At 28.6% G+C, this 25,279-nt stretch overlaps 1 protein-coding gene across 1 annotated transcript in view; it reads right to left on the bottom strand.

Moving 5' to 3' along the window:
• Window positions 1-302: 302 nt before the first annotated feature.
• The window catches only part of LOC100212803 (activating signal cointegrator 1 complex subunit 2), a 46,571-nt gene continuing 21,594 nt past the window's right edge, over window positions 303-25,279 (bottom strand). Inside the window, exons 6-12 of the mRNA XM_065812835.1 lie at window positions 16,165-16,398; window positions 15,746-15,907; window positions 15,552-15,611; window positions 7,726-7,867; window positions 7,277-7,617; window positions 812-902; window positions 303-733 (exon numbers count right to left, since the gene is read on the bottom strand). Coding sequence (XP_065668907.1) covers window positions 437-733; window positions 812-902; window positions 7,277-7,617; window positions 7,726-7,867; window positions 15,552-15,611; window positions 15,746-15,907; window positions 16,165-16,398 — 1,327 coding nt within the window. The 3' untranslated portion in view covers window positions 303-436. The remainder of the gene's footprint in view (window positions 734-811; window positions 903-7,276; window positions 7,618-7,725; window positions 7,868-15,551; window positions 15,612-15,745; window positions 15,908-16,164; window positions 16,399-25,279) is intronic.

Raw genomic sequence — 25,279 nt, 5'->3', positions numbered from 1 at the left:
ATCTTTTATATAAAAATTATAGTCTATGTAAACTTAAAAAATTGCGTGTTCTTATAGTCTTTAAATTTTTGTAAAACTTGTCGGTAGCAATTATATTGAAAAATTATATTCATCATTTTTTTAAATTAAAATATTCATGTATGCTTTAAGATTGTTTTAGTTTACTTTTAAACGCCTACAACGGGTTGTTTGTATTTAGAAAACTATCCCGGCAATCTATGCACTCCAATGTTTGAAACACATTTTTTTAAATTTATTTACATAACGTAATAATTTTATTATAACTATCAAAGCAACAAAGATCTCGAGAACAACTTTTAATGTTCAACTTATACATGCGTTGCTGGTACAAGGAAATCTAAAAACTACTTTGTTTAACTGGCCTATTGCAATTAGTCAAAACACCTACTTTTAATTTTTTTTTAACAATTGTTTTTTAAAATGGCATCATGCCTTTAGACCTCTTACTATCTGCCATTGCTCTGTGATTTCGTTTGTTTGCACCACGACCGCGTCCTCGATTATTATATGTTCCTTTGGAGCTATTTTCTTTAACGCCAGAACCTCTATTATAGGTATGTGTCTCTTTAAATTTATCGCCATCTTTCGCATCGTTTTTATTAGGCTGAAAATTTTTTTTATTTTTCCCATCTTGATGGTGTAAATGTTCAGCAGATGGTGCAACTTGATCTTTAGCGACCTTGGTAAAGGTAGTCTTAGTTGATGCATTATCCTAAAATTAGATAATAAGAACGAATAGTTATTCTAAATTCAATTTTAAAAATAGCATATTTTTTAGATAAAAAAAAACCTTGTTGTTTTCGGAATACTTGACATCTTCTTCACTGCTTTCACTGGATACATCTCCTGCTTGGCGAAGAATCTGAGGTATTGTAAACTTTCTAAAAGTGCAATAAAGTTTATTCAATACTGAAAAGAATGTTTTAAAAGTAGATTTTATTTTATATACATCAAAATCATATGCGGAGGCACATGGATTTAAAAGAAACTTAGTTTATAGTGTACAGGGTGGATGCTCGAAATCCGGACAATTTTAAATTTGCCGGCATTTTCTTGTTTTTAAATTCTAAGTTGCGAAATTCAAACATTAATCAAAACAAACATTGTACTCTCAGGAAAAAAAATAAAAATTGCAAATTTAGCACATCATGTCAAAGGAATATGACCGTAGAGTTGCAGTGGTTGAGCCCCTCCGCGCCGGGCACTCTGTCCCAGAGATTATAAAATGGTTTGGCTTCCTAAAAAGCACAGTTTATGATATTGCAAAGAGGTTTAATGATGGTGCAGAGTCTGTAGAACGAAAAGAAAAGACTGTTCACAAACTCATCAGCAGAGTACAGAAGTCGATCAACAAAAACCCCAGCACCTCCATCAGGAAACTGAGCAAAGATATGAATGTGTCTCATTACACCATGAGAAGAGTGATCTGTGATGACCTTATGTACAAGTCCTAGCATTAATAAAACATGAAGCTGCCAGTAAACATCCTTTTTTTAGCGATGAGAAAATTTTTACTGTGGATGCCAAAGTGAACAGAAGAAATGACAGATAGTTGGCTCAAGACCCAGAAGATGTCCCAGTGATTGGTCAGACAAAATTTCCAGCCTCTGTCCATGTCTTTATGTCTGTTTCCAGCAAAGGCCATGTCATGCCACCACACTTCTTCCTGAAGGGCCAAAATGTCAACAAAGAAGTCTACTTGGACCTTCTGATTAAGGTGGTGAAACCTTGGATGGACAAGTGTTCCAATGGTAGGCCATATGTGTTTCAGCAAGACTCAGCTCCTGCTCATACCTCCAATTTGGTACAGGGTTGGCTTGAAGAGAATCTCCCTATGTTCTGGTCGAAGCACTTTTGGCCTCCAAACTCACCAGATCTCAATCCATTGGACTATTATGTCTGGGGCACTTTGGAACGTGAGACCAATAAATTAAGTCACAACACTGTTGAATCTCTAAAGCGAGCAATTACTACTGCAGCTGCCAACATGTTGGCCGATGAGGTGGAGCACGCCTGCTCCAGGTTTAGGAAGCGTATCGAGCAAGTCATTGAAGCTAAAGGCAGCTAGATTGAGTGAAATGAAAGCTCTTATATGTGTACATTACTGTTTAAAATTTCAGAAATATAGCTTTGAAACTAATACTTTTATTGTAATTTTTAGTTTGTGTCAAAAAAGTCTGGATTTCGAGCATCCAGCCTGTATATCAGTGTATATATTAGTGTATATCAATATAAAAATGATATACTGAAAATTTGAGTTTAAAACTTTTGTGATTAAAGAAGCACAAAATATATTCATAACAATAAAAACAAAGAGCAATAATCCAGAATTTCTATTTTTTTATTTTTCAAATTAATTCACATCCAACAAAGCTGCAACCAACCACTATTAAGTTGGGAGTTACTAGAAAACAAAGAAAAGTGTTCAAGGTGAACAAGGAAACGATTGATAAAAGACTTACACATAATAATTAAATATTGATGTGATATATTAAGCAATCAAAAAATTGTTTTACAATTTTGCACTTTCATCAATACATATTTTTTTTTAAAGAGTATTAGTCTACTTGGTTTATTTTCGGATGGATATCATCAAGCACATTATAGATAAACAAAAAAATTTTTGGAAACAGATCCATTCAAAGATTTTCACAAAGTAAAATTCCCAAATAACAAAGAAATATAAATGTTTATATTATCTCAAAAAGATCAAAAAAAGCTTTCAAAACAATGACTTAACTACTTATTCTAAATAGTTCTTAAGTCAAATTTAAAAATATTTTGAATTACTGATATTTTTATAACTTATTATCAAAATTATAACCAGTGCACTGCTTCATTCTAAAGGTTTTAGGTTAAAATTCAAAAGATATGAGGTTTTTCTTCAAATTCTATTAACATATAAAGGTACGAGCTGGAATGTGTTGAAAATAAAATCGTCAACGTTCCTTCTAAGTCTAAAGTTGATATTTTCCGAAATCCAGAAAATAGTGTTTAAAAAACAATATCATTTTTATTATTGTAGCTATCTCTTATTATAATTATCATAGAAACCCACATTCTATTGTCTTTTTCTTTAAATGTGGTTAATTTATAATAATACTTTTAATAGTTTCACTAATAAAGCTGTTGAAGCGGTTGATGACTTGTTTAGAAACATTAACTGTTAAAATTTGTATAACTAATAATTTTATAACCACATTTTATAAACATTTATAATTGTTAATAAAAAATGTAATATTATTTTAAAAATCTACCCAAATTAAATATTACATATCAAATGGCTCATCTTTCACGGAAAAAAAATCATAATGAATCCAGAGATTCAGATTGTTTTTGTTGATGTAACAAAACGGACAACTACTCTCTTCGTAGTATGCCATCATTGGTGACACTAATTCGAGACTATGTACACGAAGGATTCAGTTTTGATATAAATGCATTTCCCACTGGACTTTGTCGCCGTTGTCGCAAAAATGCTCTATGTCAAAAAGGTTATTATACTTTATAAATATTTTATCAATTTATTAAATTTTTTCTATTAAAACTTTTTACTAAAAGTACAAATAATCTTGTTCACAGCAAGAAAAGCTTATGAAAACGATTGAAGAGATTTGGAAAAGTGGAAGAGAGTTACTTATAAAGATGGGATGGGTTGCTCCAACTGACAATCAATGCTTCTGCCTAATATGATGTATGGCATCAGACAAGCGCAGCCACAAGATTTTTAATTTAAGAGATTATTTCATTGAGTCAAATGAAAATTTCTGCATTGAAAGGCTAAACTCATTCTGCACAGATTGTTTTCAACTAGTTGGAAAGGGCATTAGGCACCCATGCACCAGAACATCTGCTGTTCAAAATGCTAAGAATCTTATTTTTTCCAAGGAAAAAAAGATGTCAGAGCAAATAACCTCAACTGCTCTAAAGTTTCTAGTAAAGGCTGAAAATTCGTTAGAATTATCCACGGGTAAATTTTTATTTATTGGTTTATTTATTTATAATGACTTGCTGCAATACTCTAATCTAATTTTAGGAGGATCACTGCTATCTGTAGTACTAAAACCTAAGCTCCAAACAAATAAAGTAGTCTCTACTGATACAATATTTAATATAAAAAAAAATCATGATCTGCACGAAAATGTTTTTCGTGATATTCTTAGAGATTTACAAAAAGATCTTGGTCATTTAGGTGTTTAAATATTTTACATATATAATTTAAACGGCGGTATATTAGTTTATTTATAAAATTTTTATACAAAGAATTTATAACAGTTAATATAACTTGGATTGTTTACAATCTGGTATTTTACAACTAGGTGTTGAAAAGAATTCATTTGTTACGGTTATGAAGCGTTTTCATGCTCTAGGAAAGTTTTACAGTTACAAAAAAATTGACTTTTTAAATGGAAAAAAAGATGAACTTGAAAATGAAAATTGAAGATCTTACCAGACTTGTTCAAGAAATATGCTCTCTACGTGGATTAGATCCTATGAAAGCCATTGTTAGAGTTGGAATTGATGGAGCACAGGGTTCACTGAAGGTAATCCTACTTTACATTATGCAAATAAAAGAAACAAAATTAGAACTATTATTCAATTGTGTTTAACTTTCAGGTAATAATAATTTTTTTTGATGAAACAGAGTTAGAGGAGCACAGTAGAAATGAAAAAGACTCAGGAGTGAACAATGTGATAGTTCTGGCTTTGGCACGTAATGTCAAGGAAAACAACCATAATCTTGGAATGCTTATTAAATTAATAAATCTAAATCAGCTTAGATTTTTTGTGGCTTCTGACCTAAAGCTCATAAACGTACTTCTTGGCATATCAGTAAGAGATTTTGCCTTTTTCTAATTATTAATAAAAAATTTACTTAATTTTAATATTTTGCTATTCTGAGATTAAATGTTTTAATAGATACTAAGTATCTATTAAAACATTTAATCTCAGAATAACAAAACAATTTATTAAAGAGTCATGGTGGAAAACATGCTTGTTGTTACTGTAGTGGTACAATTAGCTTATCAGGTGACTTGAGAACTTTTTCCTCTTTAAGTTCAGATTACTATCGGTAATGCAGGATATCCTTATAAGACTATGAAATTATTCAATAATTTATTAACCCATGTTTGCTTGAGGAACATCCGAGAAAATTTATTCTTGATACCATCCCTCCTCCAGAACTTTACATGTATGAGCATGTTGTATCAAAAATTGTTGACATTTTTATTGTCAATGAGGGTCTAAAATTCTTTTTTGACAAAAATACAATGGTGGCAGATGGACCCAACTGTAGTAAAGTTCTCAAATGATGCTGGTAACACCAATTCAATTATATCCCTGCATTGAAACCCTGCAAAAGTTTAGAACAGCTAACCATATATATATATATATATATATATATATATATATATATATATATATATATATATATATATATATATATATATATATATATATATATATATATATATATATATATATATATATATATATATATATATATATATATATATATTCTAATTATGAAAATATCTTGCAGTTTATTAAATCTGCTGAATATTTAGAATACTATTGTAAAGATGTGTTTGACAAAACATTAACACTTGGTTGGAGGTTCCGTATTATTAAAATACCACCTTGTAAATTTTCTTAAAAGAAATCAGAAACCTCTTGGACTTTTTCAGAGCAAACATCCGAGGCTGTACATAAAAATTTAACAAATACATTGAAGTGCTATGCCGTCACCAAGGCAAACAAAAACCATGGATTGAAGTTTAAAAAAGCTGTTTCCACCTACAGCTCTATGAGAATTTAAACTAATTAATTACATGGATATTTTAACTTGTTTATATAATATATATGATCTCATTGTTTAAATTTGAAAAAAAAAAAAAATCGTTTTTATGCATATTATTTTGCTTTGAAACTTGTAATGTATAGAAGAGACCCAAAAAAATAATTCTAATAGTATGTTAGCCATAAAGTTATCAAACCATTAAAGGTATTACATCAACCACATTTTAAAGGTAAAAGCCAATAGATAATTTTGTGGATTATTTATGATCTTTATAAATAAGAGATAGCTAAAATAATAAAAATGATATTGTTTTTTAAGCACTATTTTTTGGATTTCAGAAAATATCACTTTTGGACTAAGAAGGAACGCTTATGAATTTATTTTTATCACATTCCAACTCATACCTATACATGTTAATAGAATCTGTAGAAAAACATCATGTCTTTTGAAATTCAACCTAAAACCCTTAGAATCAAGCAGTGAGTGTTGTTTTTATGCTTGATTATCTAAATTATTATCATAACCATTAGTAACCAGTGTTGTTTTAGTGTTTGTTTATCTATTTAGTGTAGTTTAACTATTATCGTTTATTTAGTGTAGTTTAACTATTATCTATTTAGTTTAACTATTATTTAGTATAGTTTAACTATTATTGTTATTTAGTGTAGTTTAACTATTATCGTAATCATGAGTAACCAGTGTTGCTATAGTGTCTGATCTATAAATCTACAATTGAAATTTTAAATAATTTGTGTTGTGTTGTAAAAATGTTTGATTAGGTAAACATAAACTTGGTACAGAATTCCGGAGTCTTGAAGACTGAGGGGACTATGAGAGCGACAGCCCTCTTTGATAAAAAATACAGCATACTAAATATATAAAAGCTTTCTAGGGGAATCTCGGAACTGCTATATATATTGTGATTCCTTAACATTCCCTCTTCAAATAATCTCAACAAAAGCTGTTTTTAATTAAAGCCCAAATTAACTTGGTAACTTTTGCAATGGAAGTACACTGAGAACACCTCAAAATGTTGAAATTAAATTTAGTAGGAAAATTTTGTGTTAAAACAAAAACAAACAAAAAGCAATTAAGTGATACCTAAATAAATAATGCAACTCTCTAATATTTATAAGTCATACCTAAATAAGTAATGCAACTCCCTAATATTTATAAGTGATACCTAAATAAGTAATGTAACTCCCTAATATTTATAAGTGATACCTAAATAAGTGATGCAACTCCCTAATATTTATAACAAATAAATAAGTATTGCAACTCCTTAATATTTATAAAAATTAAAGCACTATTAAAATTAATTAAAAACTATTAAAAATAATATTAAAGCACTATTAAAATTGATTAAAAACACATGGTGCTACATTTTTTTAAATTAATTCAAAACACATGGTGCTATATTTTTATCCTAAGAAATTTTTTTTAAAATAATACCTTCCATATATATTCTCAGCTGTATAATCATCATAATCACGAGCCGCAATATTTTGAGCATCATAAGTGTCATCGTATTCGTCATCATAAATTTCATTTTCTCGAAGAAATGTAGTTTTTATAAGTGAAATATGATCTTTGTCAACTTTAGGAATATCAGTATTTGGAGCTTTAATTTTTTTGTTTTGATTTATCTTTTTGCTTTCCTCTTCAGAATTTGGAATTTTTCCTTCCATCACATTGTTCATTATTATTCCCACATCAGTGCCACATGTCTCAATACATTTGTTTATATAAGCATCACTTTTAGTTGGAAGAATTTCTTTCAATTGATGAAATACCTATAAATAATAAATAAAAAATACCTGTAAATTATTTACATATTTAAAAAAACAACTAAAAACACTTTTTTAAAATTCATTTCATTTTTAATTAAAACAGAAATAAACCTTATCTCCCATGTTTTCCTGAATTGAAGAACATACCATGTCTTTTATATACTGTAAACTTGAAATATCAATATTATCAATATCTGCAATAATATCTAACTCTTTTTGTATTGTCCCTAGATCACAATACACAGAGAGAAACCTAAAAATTACAACATTCAGATAAAAACCAGGAAAATACCAAAATTATATTTAACTAACAAAATAAAGGATCACAATCATGATTAAAAAAAAAACAGCTTTAGTAAAAAGTTTAAAACTTTCTACCTATGGGTTGGAAACTGGTGACAATCTTAAAAAAAAAGATGATAATAAAGCTGATAAAATTTAGAGAAAGAATAAATCTGTGTAAAAAAGGGATGGATGAGGAGGATGTCATTCTGCTTACCTCCTTAACTTTCTTCAAATTTTGCCAGTGTACCTTTCAATAAGACATGAAAAAATGCAAAAAATTTGAGCTCCGAACTTGAAAATTATTTTTTGTGAGAAATAAAAGAATATGTTTTAAAATGCAATCAGAGAATTATGGTAATAGTAATTATAATTATACTTCTTTTTTCACTTAAAATGAATTAAAAACTCGATGTCTCAGGTACCATAAGTGTTTCGCTAATCCTGCTGAACAATGAGCAACGAATCAAACACCAATGCAACACCAACCATAACACATCATAAGGCCAGAATTTCGTCTATTACCTTACACCAAAGGTGTGCCAAAATAAGACTAACCCAGTAAAATATGCATTAGACAAACAAATTTTGTGGTTACAACATCAACTCTTTAACTCAGAAACAGAAACCTTGACAAACACTGCGCAGAGAAAAAAATGAATACGTATTACCAAAAACGTGGTGGGAAATGAACTTGAAAATTCTAACTTACGAAGGAAGTGCTCCAATTACTTACTTAATAATATACAACTTGATGACAATTTAGATGAAATCTTGTTTGATGACACAATGATTAAAACCAATTTTTACTCACTTTTAAAAATTTCTCTTCCCTTTAAAACATTTTCTTACTTTAAAACTTATTATTTAGAAAACTTTTGATTTCATGTCTCTGCAAATCTTTTCTCAAATTTTCACAAATGTTCTTTCAAAACAACACTAACCTGTTATAAAAAACACACGATAAACCCTCTTTTATATAGTGGTAAGATTCAACAATAATATAAAACAACTTTTATTGCTTATAATTAACAGCGCAGGGGTCATCCACAAAGTATGGATGTCAAAAATTCAGAAATTTGACCCCTCTCTCCCTGTTGCCATGCATACCCAGGGGGTATGCATGTCCCTCTGCATGGGGGAGGGCACTCCCCCCCTCTTTCAAAAATAAAAAGGAAAAAGGGGGTGTACATGTTTAGAACTTCCCCCCTCCTTTTATGAATTAAAAAAGATTTAATTCAGAAAAAATTATTTGAATTAAGAAATACATTTTAAATTAGAGTGTGCATACTTTTAAAATTGATCAAACCACCCCTATTATTTTATTGAATCTTTTTTGAATCGAAAACAAAGCCTAAAATCTGTTTTTTGTAGACTCAAAAAAGGGGTTGCCTGAAATACACATCCACCTTACTCAGGGTCAGTGTATAAGAGGGTGGCATGTGTTTGCATAGAGGGACACTATACTCCCCCCTTCCTTATACCATACATCCTTTTATGTTAGCAAACTAGGATCTTTAGTCAGAAAACTAACTTTTCTATTGGTTAGATGACGAATTATGAACAACAATAAGAGGTTTTTAATTTTTTTTTCAAAAAGTTGTTATTTGTTCAAAAATATTTAGTTATTATCAAGTACTTGGTAACTGTGATAAATCAGAAAAGCAAACATTACTAAGGATTTTTTTTTTAATTATTGCAGATGTACTTTTATATTTATTCTTTCAATTTTTTTTTAGAACCAGCTCTAATATTAATTTTAGATAATAAAGTTACAAAAGTTCATCATTTGCGACACAGGCCTTTAGTAACCTTATTATAAAACATAATTATAAAATTAGGCATTTATTAACAATGTTTTTATATGTATTTAATTTAGACATTTTATTATATTTTATTATTATTGTTTAATTTTAAGTCCAGGCAGGACAAAATTGAAAGATTAAATTATTTTAAAATTTAATTTTTTAACAAACTAAATAAATTTATTACTTATGTCTATAATATTTTACATTCTACAATTTATAATATACCATTAATACGCAATGCTCGTTAATGCGCAATACGAGCTACGAGCAAGACGTGTTGTTTTTTTTAGAAAGGGAAAAAATATAACAATAATAATATTTAAAATTTGATACCGAACAGTTCGATGAAATAAAGATAACTTTAGACTATGAAAATCCTGTTGATAAAAATCGCCGTAAAAGATACAAAATAGCATTATGTATTGATATTTATTTGTTCTCCATATCATATCATTATGCCAAAAACAATTACACAAAGAAATAGGGAAAGCAATCATACTGATGATGAAACTCTGCCTAGTAAAAAATTTCTTGCCAAATAGATAAGCAGAGGATAGAACCCCTTTTCGGAAATTAAGTCGTTAACAACAGAAGCTTGATTGCAGGGCAACATATTATTTGAGTCTTATATATTTGTAGGCGGAGTTTGTAACTCCATATCTGAAGGTTTATCAAACTACACGAATAAAGAAATAAGTATTACACTTTTAGAAATCAAGCTTAACAGAGAAAACATGTACAACCGTTACTTCAAAGTGAAAATCAAAAAAGAGCGACAACTCAAACCTGATGTATGGGATAATAAAATTATTATTAAACCGTTTAGAATGCATCGAGAATCACTTAAATAACATCAAAATATTGAAAAACAGCATTTTTAATTGTAATGGACTCAAGTCAAATCTTGAATATACAAATTATATTATAAATACTTATGACACAACTTTTGTATGCGAGCATAGGCTATCAAAACTCAAATACTAATTAATAACAAATATATATAAAAATTCTCACTCTATTTATTTTCACCAAGCAAATAAACTCGCAAAAGGCTGACCATTTGGCGGAAATGCATTCTTTGTGCGAAGAGACTTATTTCAAAATATTATAATTATCTGCAAAGATGACCATATATTTTCAATAAAATTAAACGAAAATTATACCAGCATTATTATCATTGGTATTTACCTATCTTCATCACATAACAATAAAGAAAAAACATCTAAGAAAAACAATTACCCAGTGGTTTTATTGGATTTTATAGAATCAAATAACCTAGAATTAGTTGATGTAACTGAAGGCTCTGGTCCCACATATACATATCAACATCATACTTTACCAAACTCTTCTTACATAGATCACATTGCTTTCTTAAAAAATACATCTCTTATGTATTACAAATGTACTGTTAATCCTCCTTCCTTTCAAAATATAGGTGATCACTTCCAATATCAATCATTATCAAACTTATATGTTTCCAATCTCAAGAAAATATTAACAAGATAGCAGGAGAAAAAAGTTATATTCCAAGTTATGCCTGGAGTAACAACAGTTTTTTAAACTCATATAATGACCACCTAAATGCTAGTTTTAATAACCTGAACCTTACAACTGGCAGTTATGAAAATGAGCTAAACCAAATTAAAAATTTTTTTTCAATAGTGCAACTGCAGCTCATTGCAAATACTGCAACCAGAAAAAACAATCTATTTATTCCAAAACCTGGTGGACTCCCGATTTAAGCCGAAATAAAAAGGTTCTGTCATATCATTTTCGAAAATGGAGAGATACCGGGTTTCCAAAATATTCTAATTCTATGACTTACAATATGGATAAAATGGCTCAAAAAACTTACGGAAAGCTGATAAGTTAGCTCAAAACAATAAACTCTACAAGCAATACGTTGCTATCGAAAAGCTAAAAAATATCACACCAAAAAACTTTTGGAATGCTTTAAGAAGTATTAAAAAAGATACAAACTCACGATTACTCACAATAAACAACAACAAGGATAACGAAACAGAATTTCACTATAGAATTTGCAAATATGTTTGAAAAATTATTAAACACTCCTCGAATAACTCAAAGCAATATAATCCAAGAAATCCACACTGTGCACAAAGCATGATAATGTAATAATAACCGAACAAAATATTAAAGCAGCTTAAAATCAAACAAGTCTAGTGACTCATTTGGTACCTCAGCAGAACATTTGAACGACACAAATTGTGACACATTGACGAAATGGCTAATTAATTTCTTTTATTTCTCAATCAATTATGGATGGACTCCAAAATCAATGTCTTCGTCTATCATTATACCACTGGTTAAAAATCATACAAAGTCTTTGGTTAATCTAAACAACTATCGAGGTATTAGTATAATACTGAATTTTACAAAAATTCTAGAATATCTGATTTTAATAATGTTTGGAGATCAAGAATACTCACCCGTTACAATTCGGATTTAAATCTAACTCTTCAACACTGCATGCAGAATTTGTAATTAGTGAAACTATTAAACATTACAATAGTAGAAATTCACCTGTTTATTTATGCTCCTTGGATGCAGAAAAAGCCTTAACTATAACTATAACTGGGAAATTCTTTTTGATAAATTCAATAAAAAATAATATATAATAACTTATAATCCAGGTTTTTTAATAATTTTTTCTCTGAAGAAAAATCACTACAATCTTTTGCAGAACAAAAATCTTCAATAATAACTCATAACTTATAAATAACTTCAATAAAAAACTTTCTTTGCATTTAGTTAGGACAATCTTTTCATTATACTATAATAGAAGTGCAACTGTCTCATACAAAGGTTGCAAATCAAATGAGTTTTATCTTAAACACGGAGTAAGACAGGGTGCAATTCTATCACCACACCTTTATATTATTTATACCCAGGACCTTCTCAAAACCATTAAAAATGAAAGTAATGTAGTACATCTATATATGGTAACTTCACTGATGTGGCAGCATATGCTGATGATATTATACTTTTAAGCTCAACTTTATCTGGTCTGGAAAAATTAATAAAAACTTGTAATGTACACTGCAATTCAAATTGCATTAAACTAAACCCTGATAAAAGAGAGTTCCTCCTGACAAGTAAAAGACAGTTACAAAGCTGCAAAATATTTCGCGACGGTAATCGAATAAATTTACACAATAGACTTAAACACTTGGGGTTTACATGGGATAAAGAGCACTCTACATTTGCCTCACTTGATTGGGTAAACATTGCTGAAAATATATCTAATTTTCGGGCAGCTGTCCAAACTCTTGTTCAATCTGGGATCCGTTTTGCTCATCCAAAATCTATCACACAACTATATCAAACCTTGGTAGTACCAACATTAACTTACGGTCTGGAACTTTGTAAAACCAATGACATAACAAGGCAAAACCTAGACAGAATCAGGAGCCCATTAAAATCGCTTTTCAACCTTTCAAAGCATTGCAAAAATTATTTACACTCGTTATTTAAAATTTAAGACATATCAAATGCATTCACCAGAATAAACTTATTCGTCTTTTGGATAAATGATATTATTGAATCTCAGCTTAACAATCCCACGGTAAACCAATCTTTTGTAGATGATGTCCAGCAGGTTTGCCATATTAGTGGACTAAGCTTCGAAAAGTTAAGGAATGAAAAAAATAGAATACATTTTGTGGCAGTGGGGGATAAAATCCCAAAAGATATTGAGAAAACATCGAAATACTCATTAGATTGGTGGAACGTAAAAGAACAGAGAAACATTTTCAAGCAAACTCTAGAAGAAAACATTCCAAAATGATTTCTATACTTCCTTTCAAACTTTAAGCAATTTTTTACTTTTGCCTTAAAAAAATATCTATATTTTTATTTTATATTTTATAAAATTAATAAAAATATCTATATTATAATCTTTTCTTTCACTTGACATGAACTCTTCATCGACTTTCTCTGTTATACTTAGGGTTCTACAAATTAGCCTTTTTTTAAAAAATTAGCCACAAAATTGCTTGTGGATTTGTTTTTAAAAGAAATCTTTTTTTATGTGAGCAACCTCATAATAAAAATAAACAATCCAGATTGTTTTTATAGATGGTCGTATCTGTTGTGGTAAAATATTTACAATTATTTAATTTTGAAACCTGCAGCTGAACCTGCAGCTGATGTGAACTGCAACAGCTGTATTGACAGCAGTAGCTGTAACTATTTTTTTCAAAAAGAATGCGTATGGTATTGATTTTTTCTAATTCCTTTGCCAATTTTGTAAAAAGCACATATAATGTTACTCCAAATTCTATTCAAGGCTGTACTGTATATCGTATATACCATGCTTTTACTTAACATAACATTTATGATACCTAAACATGTGAAAGAGGAATTTTCCCAATGGCTTTCAAGCTTAGCAGTGAAACATTACATGTCAAACCAGATGATCCATGATGCAGGTGCATTGAAATACCTGAGCAATGTCTGTTTAGGGAAAATGATTACTGTGGAAAAGATTTTTGGTGTTAAACAATTGATAAGGATAGAATTTACCTCAACCCTTGCTTCTATCATGGTGTCTGCTTGAGAACAAGATTGCTTAATAGTTTGCTTTTTAAAGAAGATAAACATATTACAAAGTATGTCATTTAACAAATGTTACACAAACAAAGTTGTATTTATAGACATTTATAAACAATTAACTGGAAAATCAGTTGTTCTTTGTAGTTAATTATAGAAAAAAAGTAACTATTTTTAATAGGCAGTTTGGCTTACTTTTCTGTTGATGTCTATTGGTAAAAATAGTAGATTCGTATTGAAACTCACTGGTTCCACAATCAAACAACAACAACAACAACAAAAATAAGTAAGTTAGTTTCTAGTTTTTATATGTAACTTTTTTTCTTTTTATATTTACATAAAAATTATATTATTTTTTTATTTTAGATTTATCTTATGACCTATTTATGCAGAAAAAAATTGACAACTTATATTTAGTTAATATGTAACTGAAAAGTGTCAGAATACTAAAATAATTAGAAACATTTTAAAGTGAAAGTAGGAAAAAAATTTAAACTAAAAAACTGTAACTAATTCTAAAATAGTTAGGCTACATTTGCAAAATATTTTATCAAACTTTAAAGAGCAGTTACGATTAGCTGTTTTTCATTAGTGTAATACAAGGTCAAAATTTCACTCAATTCGAACATTCAAACTCTGAAAAATTTTTGATTTTCTTCATGATAAAAATTTTAAAATTTATAATATTTATGATATTTTTTAAACATAAATATCATAAACTATAAAAGTTTTTTATTAAAAATTTTATAATTTAATAATTTTACTAAATTATAAAATTTAACTAAATTTTTTTTTAATAATAAATTTTAACAAATATTTAATGCCCAAGATAGCAAATGTTGGCAGGCAAACTTCTCAGGATAACACACTAAAAAATATCTAAATATTAAAAAAGTACAAAATGAATGCTTTTTTTAATTCACCATTAAAATTGAGTGCTGATTTTTTCCATGAAAACTTTAAACAAACTTAATTTTAAAAAATCTAAACTTTTAAACAGTTTACAGTTGAAAGCTCTAAAATTGAAGTTTAGAAGTGAAAGCTCTAAAATTTAGCATTTTTTTGACACTGGTACTTGACACTGTTGACACTGATTTAAACTTGAGAAAAGCTTGAGTATGTAGAAAATGTTTATGTTCTGCTTTAACACGGAGTTACAACTTTTTTGTCCTACTTTTACATGAAAATAGAATTTTTACTCATGTAAATGTCAAAAGTATAACAAACTAAAATAATTTTAAACCAATAAGAAGAAAAGAATCAAGATAAGAATACCTAGGACATTGTGTCATAGAATCCATAATTGCTGTATATTCAGAAAACAACTGGCCATCACTGCAACATATAAAAAATAACAATACATTCAAAAATTAACAAAAATATTATATATATATATATATATATATATATATATATATATATATATATATATATATATATATATATATAAAAAGAAATAAATCTCATACGAATTTTCTTTGCTTCTTTGAATGAAACCATTTTCTATTGTCTGCTGTATAAATTTAGCGCTTGTTTGCAATATTTGTCTACTTATGTACTTATATTTTCCAACACGAATTTCAATCAACTGCACAAGTGATGGCAAAGTATTTTCACAAATTGACATTAACCTGAAAATCAAAAATCGGTTTTAAAAAAACAAAAAATTTATACAAAAATGACAAATAGCTACATGTAGATAAAGAAAGTTAAAAAATATTAAACACATAACAAAAAACATAACAAAGTTTTAATCCTTTTGTAACTATAGAAACAAGTCTCTACAAACAAAGCAAAAAAAAAAAACTAGTAAAAATTATAAACAAAAAATAAGCAAAAAGTAAACAGGAAAAGTAAAAAGCTAAAAACATAAAAAATCAAAACTTACAAAGGTAAAAAAGTGGAATTGAAAAATATTTTGGATGATTCTTTAAATACAGATATAAAAGCATGCAGTGTTTTTGTCATATCAAACAAAAACAAAACAATATTTTGAGCTTCTCTACCATGCACAGGTTTCAACGAAGAACCAGGTATGGGTCTACTATTTAACAATCTCTCTTCCATATTTTGTAACACCATTACCATAGATTCAACTGCATTTGATATATCAATATAATATCTAATAAAATGTAAAGCAAAAATAATGTAAACAAGCATTAAGAATGAATAAACTTTATATACATAATAAATTTGTAACCTAAATATCAAACTATTTAATTATCTTTAGAATCAAATTTTGTAATAAAATATGTCTCACTAGCATATTGCTCCATAAATCACTTCATCCTTCACTATGATTACAACAATTTTTGTTGTTGATAGCAATTAATAACAACAACAAAAATGCAATATAAGTGACCATATTTTGGGATGGATTAAGGATCTTACATATTAATGATAACATGTTATCATAAATGCATATGCCTCTGAATGTCAGTATGCCATAAGTAAACCCCCCTGAGTTTGTACATGAGCTATTTCTATTTTTAGTAAACATTAACAACATGTCTGGCAGTATCATGATTCAAATAAAGCTTTACACTGAAGATAACAACATTATTAAACTATAGTATAAGAAACAAACTGTTCAGCACTTTTTTTTCTCTTTTTTAAACAAATTACTTCCAAAAAGATCGAAAGCAACCCCTAAGTTGAGAATAACTATTTCTGTTTTATTTTTGCATTTAAACAAGTGCCATTCTTTAATATATATATATATTTTTTATAAACAAGTTCACTTTTAAAAGGGCTGCAAGGAAGTTAACAGAAAACTAAGAACAAAGAAAACCACTAATAAGTTGAAAGTTAACAGAAAACAAAGAACAAAGAAAACCAATATTAAGTTGGAAGTTAACAGAAAATAAAGAGCAAACTAGGTGAATAAAGGTTTTTTGAGCATTTAGCAACATTTGCTGTAAAAAGATACAACTTTGAATTAATGAGTCAAGCAAGATCAAGCTTTGGCTGATGGAATAAGTGATAAAAGCTTGCTTAAACAGCAGCTACTATAGTCTTTAAAGAAAAGAGTATGAATACAACCTTATGATGATGGAATAGAGCCTAGCAGTTAAAGCAGTTACAACATTTACATTTACAGTCTGTATCTAAAGATATTGAGTGGTAACTTTAGCAGATACTGACTTTGCAATGAATTGTAAATATAACTTCCATGAAATATCAATAGTAAAGGATAACCCTAAAAGACATAACGTTGAGGACTCATTAAGAGTGTTTCTATTCATAAATATAGGAATATAAATACTATTACAATAAATATCAGCAGTAAATAACTAAATTTTGTTTGGGTTAAAATTCACCAGCCACTACAAGCTCCAAGCTTTTACAGAAGAAAGATCACACTCAAGATTTGCTGTTTTAAGCGATCAAAAAGTGATGACTTTATGCCAAGACTGGAATAAATAGTTGTGTCATCAGAAAACAGAGTTACTTCAGAGATGATATTATCAGGAAGAATATTGATATAGATAGAAAAAACCACCTTGCTAGACTTGAAAGTCTTGGAAAAGGTAATAAGATCAGAGTATGAGAGGTGGAACGATTAAAAGCCTTGGAAAAGGTAATAAGATCAGAGTATGAGAGGTGGAACGTGAAACAATGTCTTTATTAATGACATTGTTAAAGATTTTCAAAAGTTTTAGGAACCTAATTTTCTGAGATAAAATACAAGATTTTATAATCTGAAAATAATGGATATTATTACCTTTTTGCATTGATTTCTTGCAACAATAAAAAGGTGTTCTCAAGATAGCAACAAAAAGGTATTCTCAAGAGAGTAACAATAAAAAGTTTTTCTCAAGAGAGCAACAAAAAGATGTTAATTCTCAAGAAAGCTGTTCTTGTGGAAAACATTACAATTAGAAACAGCAGCTGCACAAGTAGAATACAATACAGTAGGGTGATGCTTGACTTGAACCGACAAAAACGAATAAAAGCTTCCATGCTTTCCTAATGCAGGACATTATAATGGAGGCACAATTTATAGGAAAAAGACAAAAAGTCATCAGTCCACAGACTATCTTGAAAAGAATTGCCTAAAATTAGCGATACATTATCAAAATTTAATTTACAATTAAAAATCAAAGGAAAATACTTATAGTTAAAAAAGAGAATAGGTCATTAACAAAAAAATGGGAGAGTTCGATTGCTCTTCTCCCTCTCCTCCCGTAAGTTTTTTTAAGAGATCAAATAAATAATTTTTTAAAGAAAAAATCGCAAATAATTTTTTTAATCGTTTTAAATTTTATTTTATTTTCCAGATAAAATTATTCGGTTCATTATCAATTTTTGATTCTAATAAAACCTTAAAGTAGGAGCAAGTAGTGCAATGATAGTAGTGTAATGAAACTGATGTAGAAGAAAGACAATATAAAAGTTTTAGCATGATTTGAGTCTGAGTTTTTTTATTTCTGATCAAAGTTTGTGCTTGGTCGCAAGCTTGGATCAGAGAAAAGAAACAAATTAACGAATGATTAGGTTTGTCTGGAAAATAACACACCAAGTTAACTATTTAAGCAAAAGATTGAAAAAACATAATTAATGAGCTTTAGAGCCAGCGAGGTCTGTAAAACGAAGAGAAGCTAATCAGTGTAATAAGCATTTAAGACACCAATAGTAACAAAATTGTCTGAGGGGTAATAAGGTTTTGGTCCATTTGATCAGAAGCAACATCAAAAAATGAATGCTATCATAGGAAGAAATAAAACAATAAATAACAAAAAATGTGATTGAGTGAAAAGATTGAGAAAAAGCACATAAAAGAATAGTCAGAAAATTGAAACCTAATTTTCTGACTGACCCAAACCCACCTAGAATTGATACGTAAACTTATCCCTACGCCAAGCAAGTAAATATTGAAGTCTTTATGCACAAAAGGATAATAGCCATTAACACTAAGGTCCAAAGATGAAACAGTCAAATTTAAATTAGTCTCACAAAAAGCAAGTAGGTCTGGTCATTTTTGCAAATGAAAAGATTGAACGGATGAAAAATTACCCCATAAGCCAAAAAAGTAAAAAAAGTCAGAGAATATTTGTAAAGAATAGATTAAAACCATTTGGTGATAATGATTAAATTATCTTTTGAATAATGTTTTTAGGTTTTTTTTGTTATTTTAAAGTTTTTTTATCTCATTCTTAAAAACTAAAAATCAAGTGCAACAAATCACTCAGAATACTTAAAATCACTCAGAATACAAGCATAATAAATCTATTTGAGCATTGTGCAATAAATCGTTTATTATGCAACCCATTAAATAAGTAATCAGTCTTTTAAGTAAGTAATTTTAGTTATTTTAATGGCTATTGCAGTTAACTTGCAGTTAATAATGGCTCTTTTAAGTAAGTAATTGCAGTTACTACTTGTTGGATGCTTTTGGCTCCACATGACCATGAACTTGAAACAAAATAAAAATCTAAGAATCTGGAAATTGATTTATTAAAAAATGATGTTGAAAATTTAAAAACTCAAACTCAAATTGTAGACAATTTCGAACTTTTGTTAAGTACATGTTATTTAAAAGTTATAATAACTTCTAAATATTGTCCCATAGGTTTATCTTTAACGAAACTTGAGGCCTGCTATTACAAGAAAGCGCTGCTATATCAACAATCTTATAGCCTGCTGTTACAAGGAATTACCGCTACCTAGACTAAAGGTTTGGTTGGGGCAGGCAGTCTATCAAATAATAATAATAATAAAAAAAATGTTTTTAAACTTTTTCTAGTCTTTAAAACAATTTATAAAAAAACAAACATAAACTTGACATTTTATTGTAAAAATTAAAAACGACCAAGCAAGAGTATATATATATATATATATATATATATATATATATATATATATATATATATATATATATATATATATATATATATATATACACATATATATATATATATATATTTATATATATACACACACACACACACACTTATAAAACTTCCTGTTTTTTTATGATGTCACCTGTGTGCGCCTAATGCTGAATTTATATATGTATATATATACACATACATAAATATATATGTATGTGTATGTATGTTTGTGTGTATATATATTTATATATACATACATATAATATTATTATATGTATATATACACACACACACACACACACACACACACACACACACACACAAACAAACACACACACACACACACACACACACACACAAATATATATATATATATAAATATATATATATATATATATATATATATATATATATATATATATATATATATATATATATATATATATATATATATATATATGTATATATATATGTATATACATATGGTGCATTCCATAGTTACTAATGTAACGTTTGCAAGTTTTATACCTAATTTATATACTTTCCATTTATTTTAGATCCTCCTAATAAAAGTCAAAAAGTATTTATATATGGATAATATTGGAGTATATATAAAATTTCCAGACTATTTGTATTTATCTTCAAGTAGAAAAATATATGTTCATTACTGACTTAACGCTGCGATCTGCTATTTTTCTAATATTAACATTTGACAACAAGTTTCTCTGGAAGTTAAAAATCAAACAACTAAAAAATTTCTTTAAATTAAAGACTCATTTATGTAGATGATTTGTTGTACATATAAGCTATATAGATGTATTAATTCCCTCTGCAGAAGATATTACTCTGAAGTTCATTAATTACTGATGTTACGTTACTGATGTAACGCTCTAACTCAGAAAATCATAGTTGTTTAAAAACATTTAGTTAAGTTTTATTTTATTTTTTAAAAACATTTATTATTGATAAAATTGGTATATTAAAGATATTATATAAATCCAGTAAACCTTGGGGCGTAGCCTGTGGGCGCCAAAATGATACGGCGCTTGAACGTCAAAGATTTGTTTTTTTTTAATTTGAAATAAAAATTCTAATAACAAAAAATAACAATTCGGTTGCTTTAACTTTAATTTGGTAAATATTTGTGTGACTCCTTTATAAATACTTCGAGAGTAAAGGCCGTAAAATGCTGTCACATTGGCCAGAAATATTTACACCAAACAACCCAAAAATTAAAAATCCAATTTTGTTTTCTTATTCTCTTTCCACTCTAATTACAGTTTCATAATATAAACTTTGGTTAGTTAATAAGCAATAGATATTTTAAATCAAACAAGATGCAATTTTTTTGTTAATAATTTTCTCAATAACTTTCTTTTTTTTGTAATAGTTTGAACTTCGAAATGTTTTTTTTTTATTCCTGATAATGATTTTGATGAAGAAATTAATTTTGACAATCCAATCTCTTCATTGCATTTTTTAATTTCATCAACATCAACCAAAATAATCTTGACATCCATATTTTTTGCTGCCTTTGCAAATTGGGATGCTGTTGTTACTTCGATATTTTGAGCTAAAATTCTGAATTCACTCCAAAATTTAACTTGTTAGACTGTTTCTGGCAGCTGCTCCATAATGACATCAATAAACGGAATCACAGTTTCTTTTGAATGTTTTTGATGGTCCGATGGAATTGCAAGTGACTGCAAATGACACCGATGATATACAAATGAGATGAAGATTGAAATTGGAGTCTGGCTGTGATAAGCGCTTTGTGGTTTGTTGAGTGATGCATTTAAAGTTTTCTACAAAATCAACTCCTACGACAGCTTGGTTAGAATTTTGTTGTATACATAAATCAATCATTTGATGATGTTTTATTAGTTTTTACATATGCGTGATCCAAAAAATCAGGAGCTAGTTTGTATACTTCATATAATAATTCACTTATCGGCCCAGACTTATAGACTTTCTAGATATTGCAATAAATGTTAGAAGATTCTTTTTTAATTCAGTTTTAACCCGTTTTTGCCTAGATCATTTAAACTCTCAATTTCATACTCCAATATTTGAATGTTAAGTGTATCAGTAAAAAATTCGCAATGGTTCTTGAAACACTCAATAAGCGGATTCTTACATGTGAAGTTTAAGTGCATGTCATTGTCTGTCAACAAATAATCAAATATGGGATGTGACTTTTTTAAAGTTACTAATTTAAAACACATATTTTCATGAATAGCGCAAACACAAACTTTGTGGTACTTTGGTGATTGACAAAACATTTCATGGTCTTAAGTAAAAAACTTTTTGTTATACTTGGATTCTGTTTTTTAAACATTCCATAAACTTCCTTTATAGGGTAGATCAAATGTTTAACACTAATTTTTCTTTTAATTCCGCCTTCACAAGCTTCAACAAAGTCGGATATGTTTGGTGGTGTTGTACTTATATCATCGTTAGATAAAAACTTTGCGCTAATTTTATAGTACCATCTGATACACTTTTACAGTTGCTGCGATTTAACTTAAACAGTTGATTTTCAGCTAATAATGTTTTCAAAATGGAAGTATTTTGTTCTGGAGATTCAACTAAGGCATTTTTTACTTCTTTCATTAACTTACCTTTGACTTGAGAACAAGAAAAAGGACTTGTCTTATTTGTTGATCGCGCAGCAGTTCTCTTCTCACTATACTTCTTTGCCTTTCGCTATTTTTTGTATTTCTTATTTTCCTTTGCTCATCATTGAGTAAAATTTTAAATCTTTGTCTATTGTCTATAAGTTTTTGAATAACCTACATTAAGAGTTTTGTTTTGCTCTGGATTCTGTTTCCTCCATTTTGCAGACTTTTCTTTTGGTGTCTCACTATAGGATAGAAAACAAAATTACTTTTTTTATACTATTTATATATAACTTGAGTGACTTGATTATTAAACAATAAAAAAATAGAACTCACGACATGGTAATTTAATTTTTCAAAAGTAAATCTAATGCTTACAAGTACAATTTTCAAATTATGAAAAATAAAAATTCTGTGGTAATTGTTATTTAAAGTTGCGTTACACCAATTATATAGTTTTAATCACGTTTTCCAAGTAGTTACGGATGTAATGCAACTTTAAGTATAAAATTTGGAATCAATTTTTCTTTGATAGAAAAAATAATAATAAAGTTTTGTTTTAAATAATCAAGAGTTACATTTTATTAAAAAAAAAGTTTTACAATTTTAAAATTTTTACTGTAAGAACTGAGTTTTTATATATTTTTTCTTACTGACTTAACACATATTTTTTCACTATTCTCGTCAAATATTTTTACTAATTATTTACTTTTGGTTAAAAATCTTTTTTGATATGAAATAGTGCATCTATTTTCTCCCTTTACGTATCAAAAAACTTTTGAAAAATTGCAATTACATATAATTGAAGTATAACATTATTAAATGCACTTTATTGATTTTAGAAAATAAGAAAATTTCCAAGTTCTGGCAGCGTGAAGTGTCTCATAGCTAAATTTTGAATTTATATTTATATCAATTTAAGAACATATAAAGTATATATAATAATAATCCATAGGCAAAAACAGTCAAAGAAAGATCTTCTAAATCACGATTTTTTCAAAGTTTCTATAGAATGCACCATATATATACATATATATATATATATATATATATATATATATATATATATATATATATATATATATATATATATATATATATATATATATATATATATATGTATATATATATGTTTTTTTTTTTTTTTTTTTTAAAAAATATTCGCTTCCAACAAGGCTGCAAGCAGCCACTAATTAAAGTTGGAATTTACTGTAAGAGAAAAGAGTAAGGTTGTAGAGCAATATAACGATTGACAGACGATTTAAAAGATTGCAAATTATATGAATCAGGAAAGCAAGATGAAGGAAGCGAATTCCAAAGAACTGATGTTCGAGGAAAAAAACTAGACGAATAAGCGTTTTTGGAGCACTTAGGAACAGTCACAGAAAAAGGATGACACTTAATTGAATGACGAGTAACACGAGAATGAATTTTAGTAGATGGCACAAGAGATGCTAGCTCTTTAGAGCAGTGCCCATTATAGTATTTGTAGAAAAGAGAAAGAGAAGCAACATTACGACAATGTGATAATGGTTGGAGGTTGGCTGCAAGAGCAGGTCCAACTATGTTTACAATGCGTTTTTGCACCTTGTCTAAAAGAGAAAGGACATCATTAGAAGATAAGCCCCAGATATGGCAACAGTATTCCATACAAGGCCGGATTTGAGATTTATAGAGATAGAGAATAGAATCCAGAGTAAGAAAGTGGCGAGCTCGATAAAGAGATGCAACCTTAGCAGATGCTAATTTTGCAACCGATTTGATATATGGTTTCCAAGAAAGATTGGAAGTAAGAGTTAATCCTAGAAGATGAAGAGTAGGTGACTCATCGAGTACATCACCGTTCATAAATATAGGAAGATCTAAATTATTGCGATAACGATTGGCTGAAAAAAATTGAGTTTTATCAGAATTAAAGTTCACCAGCCACTGTGAGCCCCATGCTGTAGCAGAAGTGAGATCCTTTTCAAGCTCAAATGCCCCCTCCAGGCAATCAGAGGGTGTTGGTTTCTTATCACGACAAGAATAAATGGTAGTATCATCAGCAAACAATGCCACCTTAGATGTGAGAATATCTGGAAGATCGTTAATATAAATTAAAAAGAGTATAGGGCCAAGGATAGAACCTTGAGGAACCCCTGAAGTTACAGAATAAGAAGAAGAGTGTTGTCCATCGAGGACAACTTTTATGCTACGATTGGAAAGGAAGGATTCAATGATCTTAAAGATGTTGCCGGATACACCATAAGAAGAAAGCTTATGGAGAAGACCAGCATGCCAAACTTTATCAAACGCTTTTGAAATGTCAAGAGGGATGGCCTTAACCTCTCCACCTTCATCTAATGCACGATAAAACCTGTCAGTTATTACTGTTAGCAAATCAGCTGTAGAACGAGAAGATCGAAATCCATATTGATGGTCAGAAAGCAAGTTATTAGATTCAAGATGAGAAATTAGGTGTTTGTTAATTAAAGATTCAAAAACCTTGCTTATGATAGGAAGAAGACTTATGGGACGGTAGTTAGACGAATCAGATCGCTCCCCAGAATTT

This window comes from Hydra vulgaris, chromosome 12 (genome assembly GCF_038396675.1).
Source record: "Hydra vulgaris chromosome 12, alternate assembly HydraT2T_AEP".
Classification (NCBI taxonomy): Eukaryota; Metazoa; Cnidaria; class Hydrozoa; order Anthoathecata; family Hydridae; genus Hydra; species Hydra vulgaris.
This window is presented reverse-complemented; position numbering and strand designations above follow the sequence as displayed.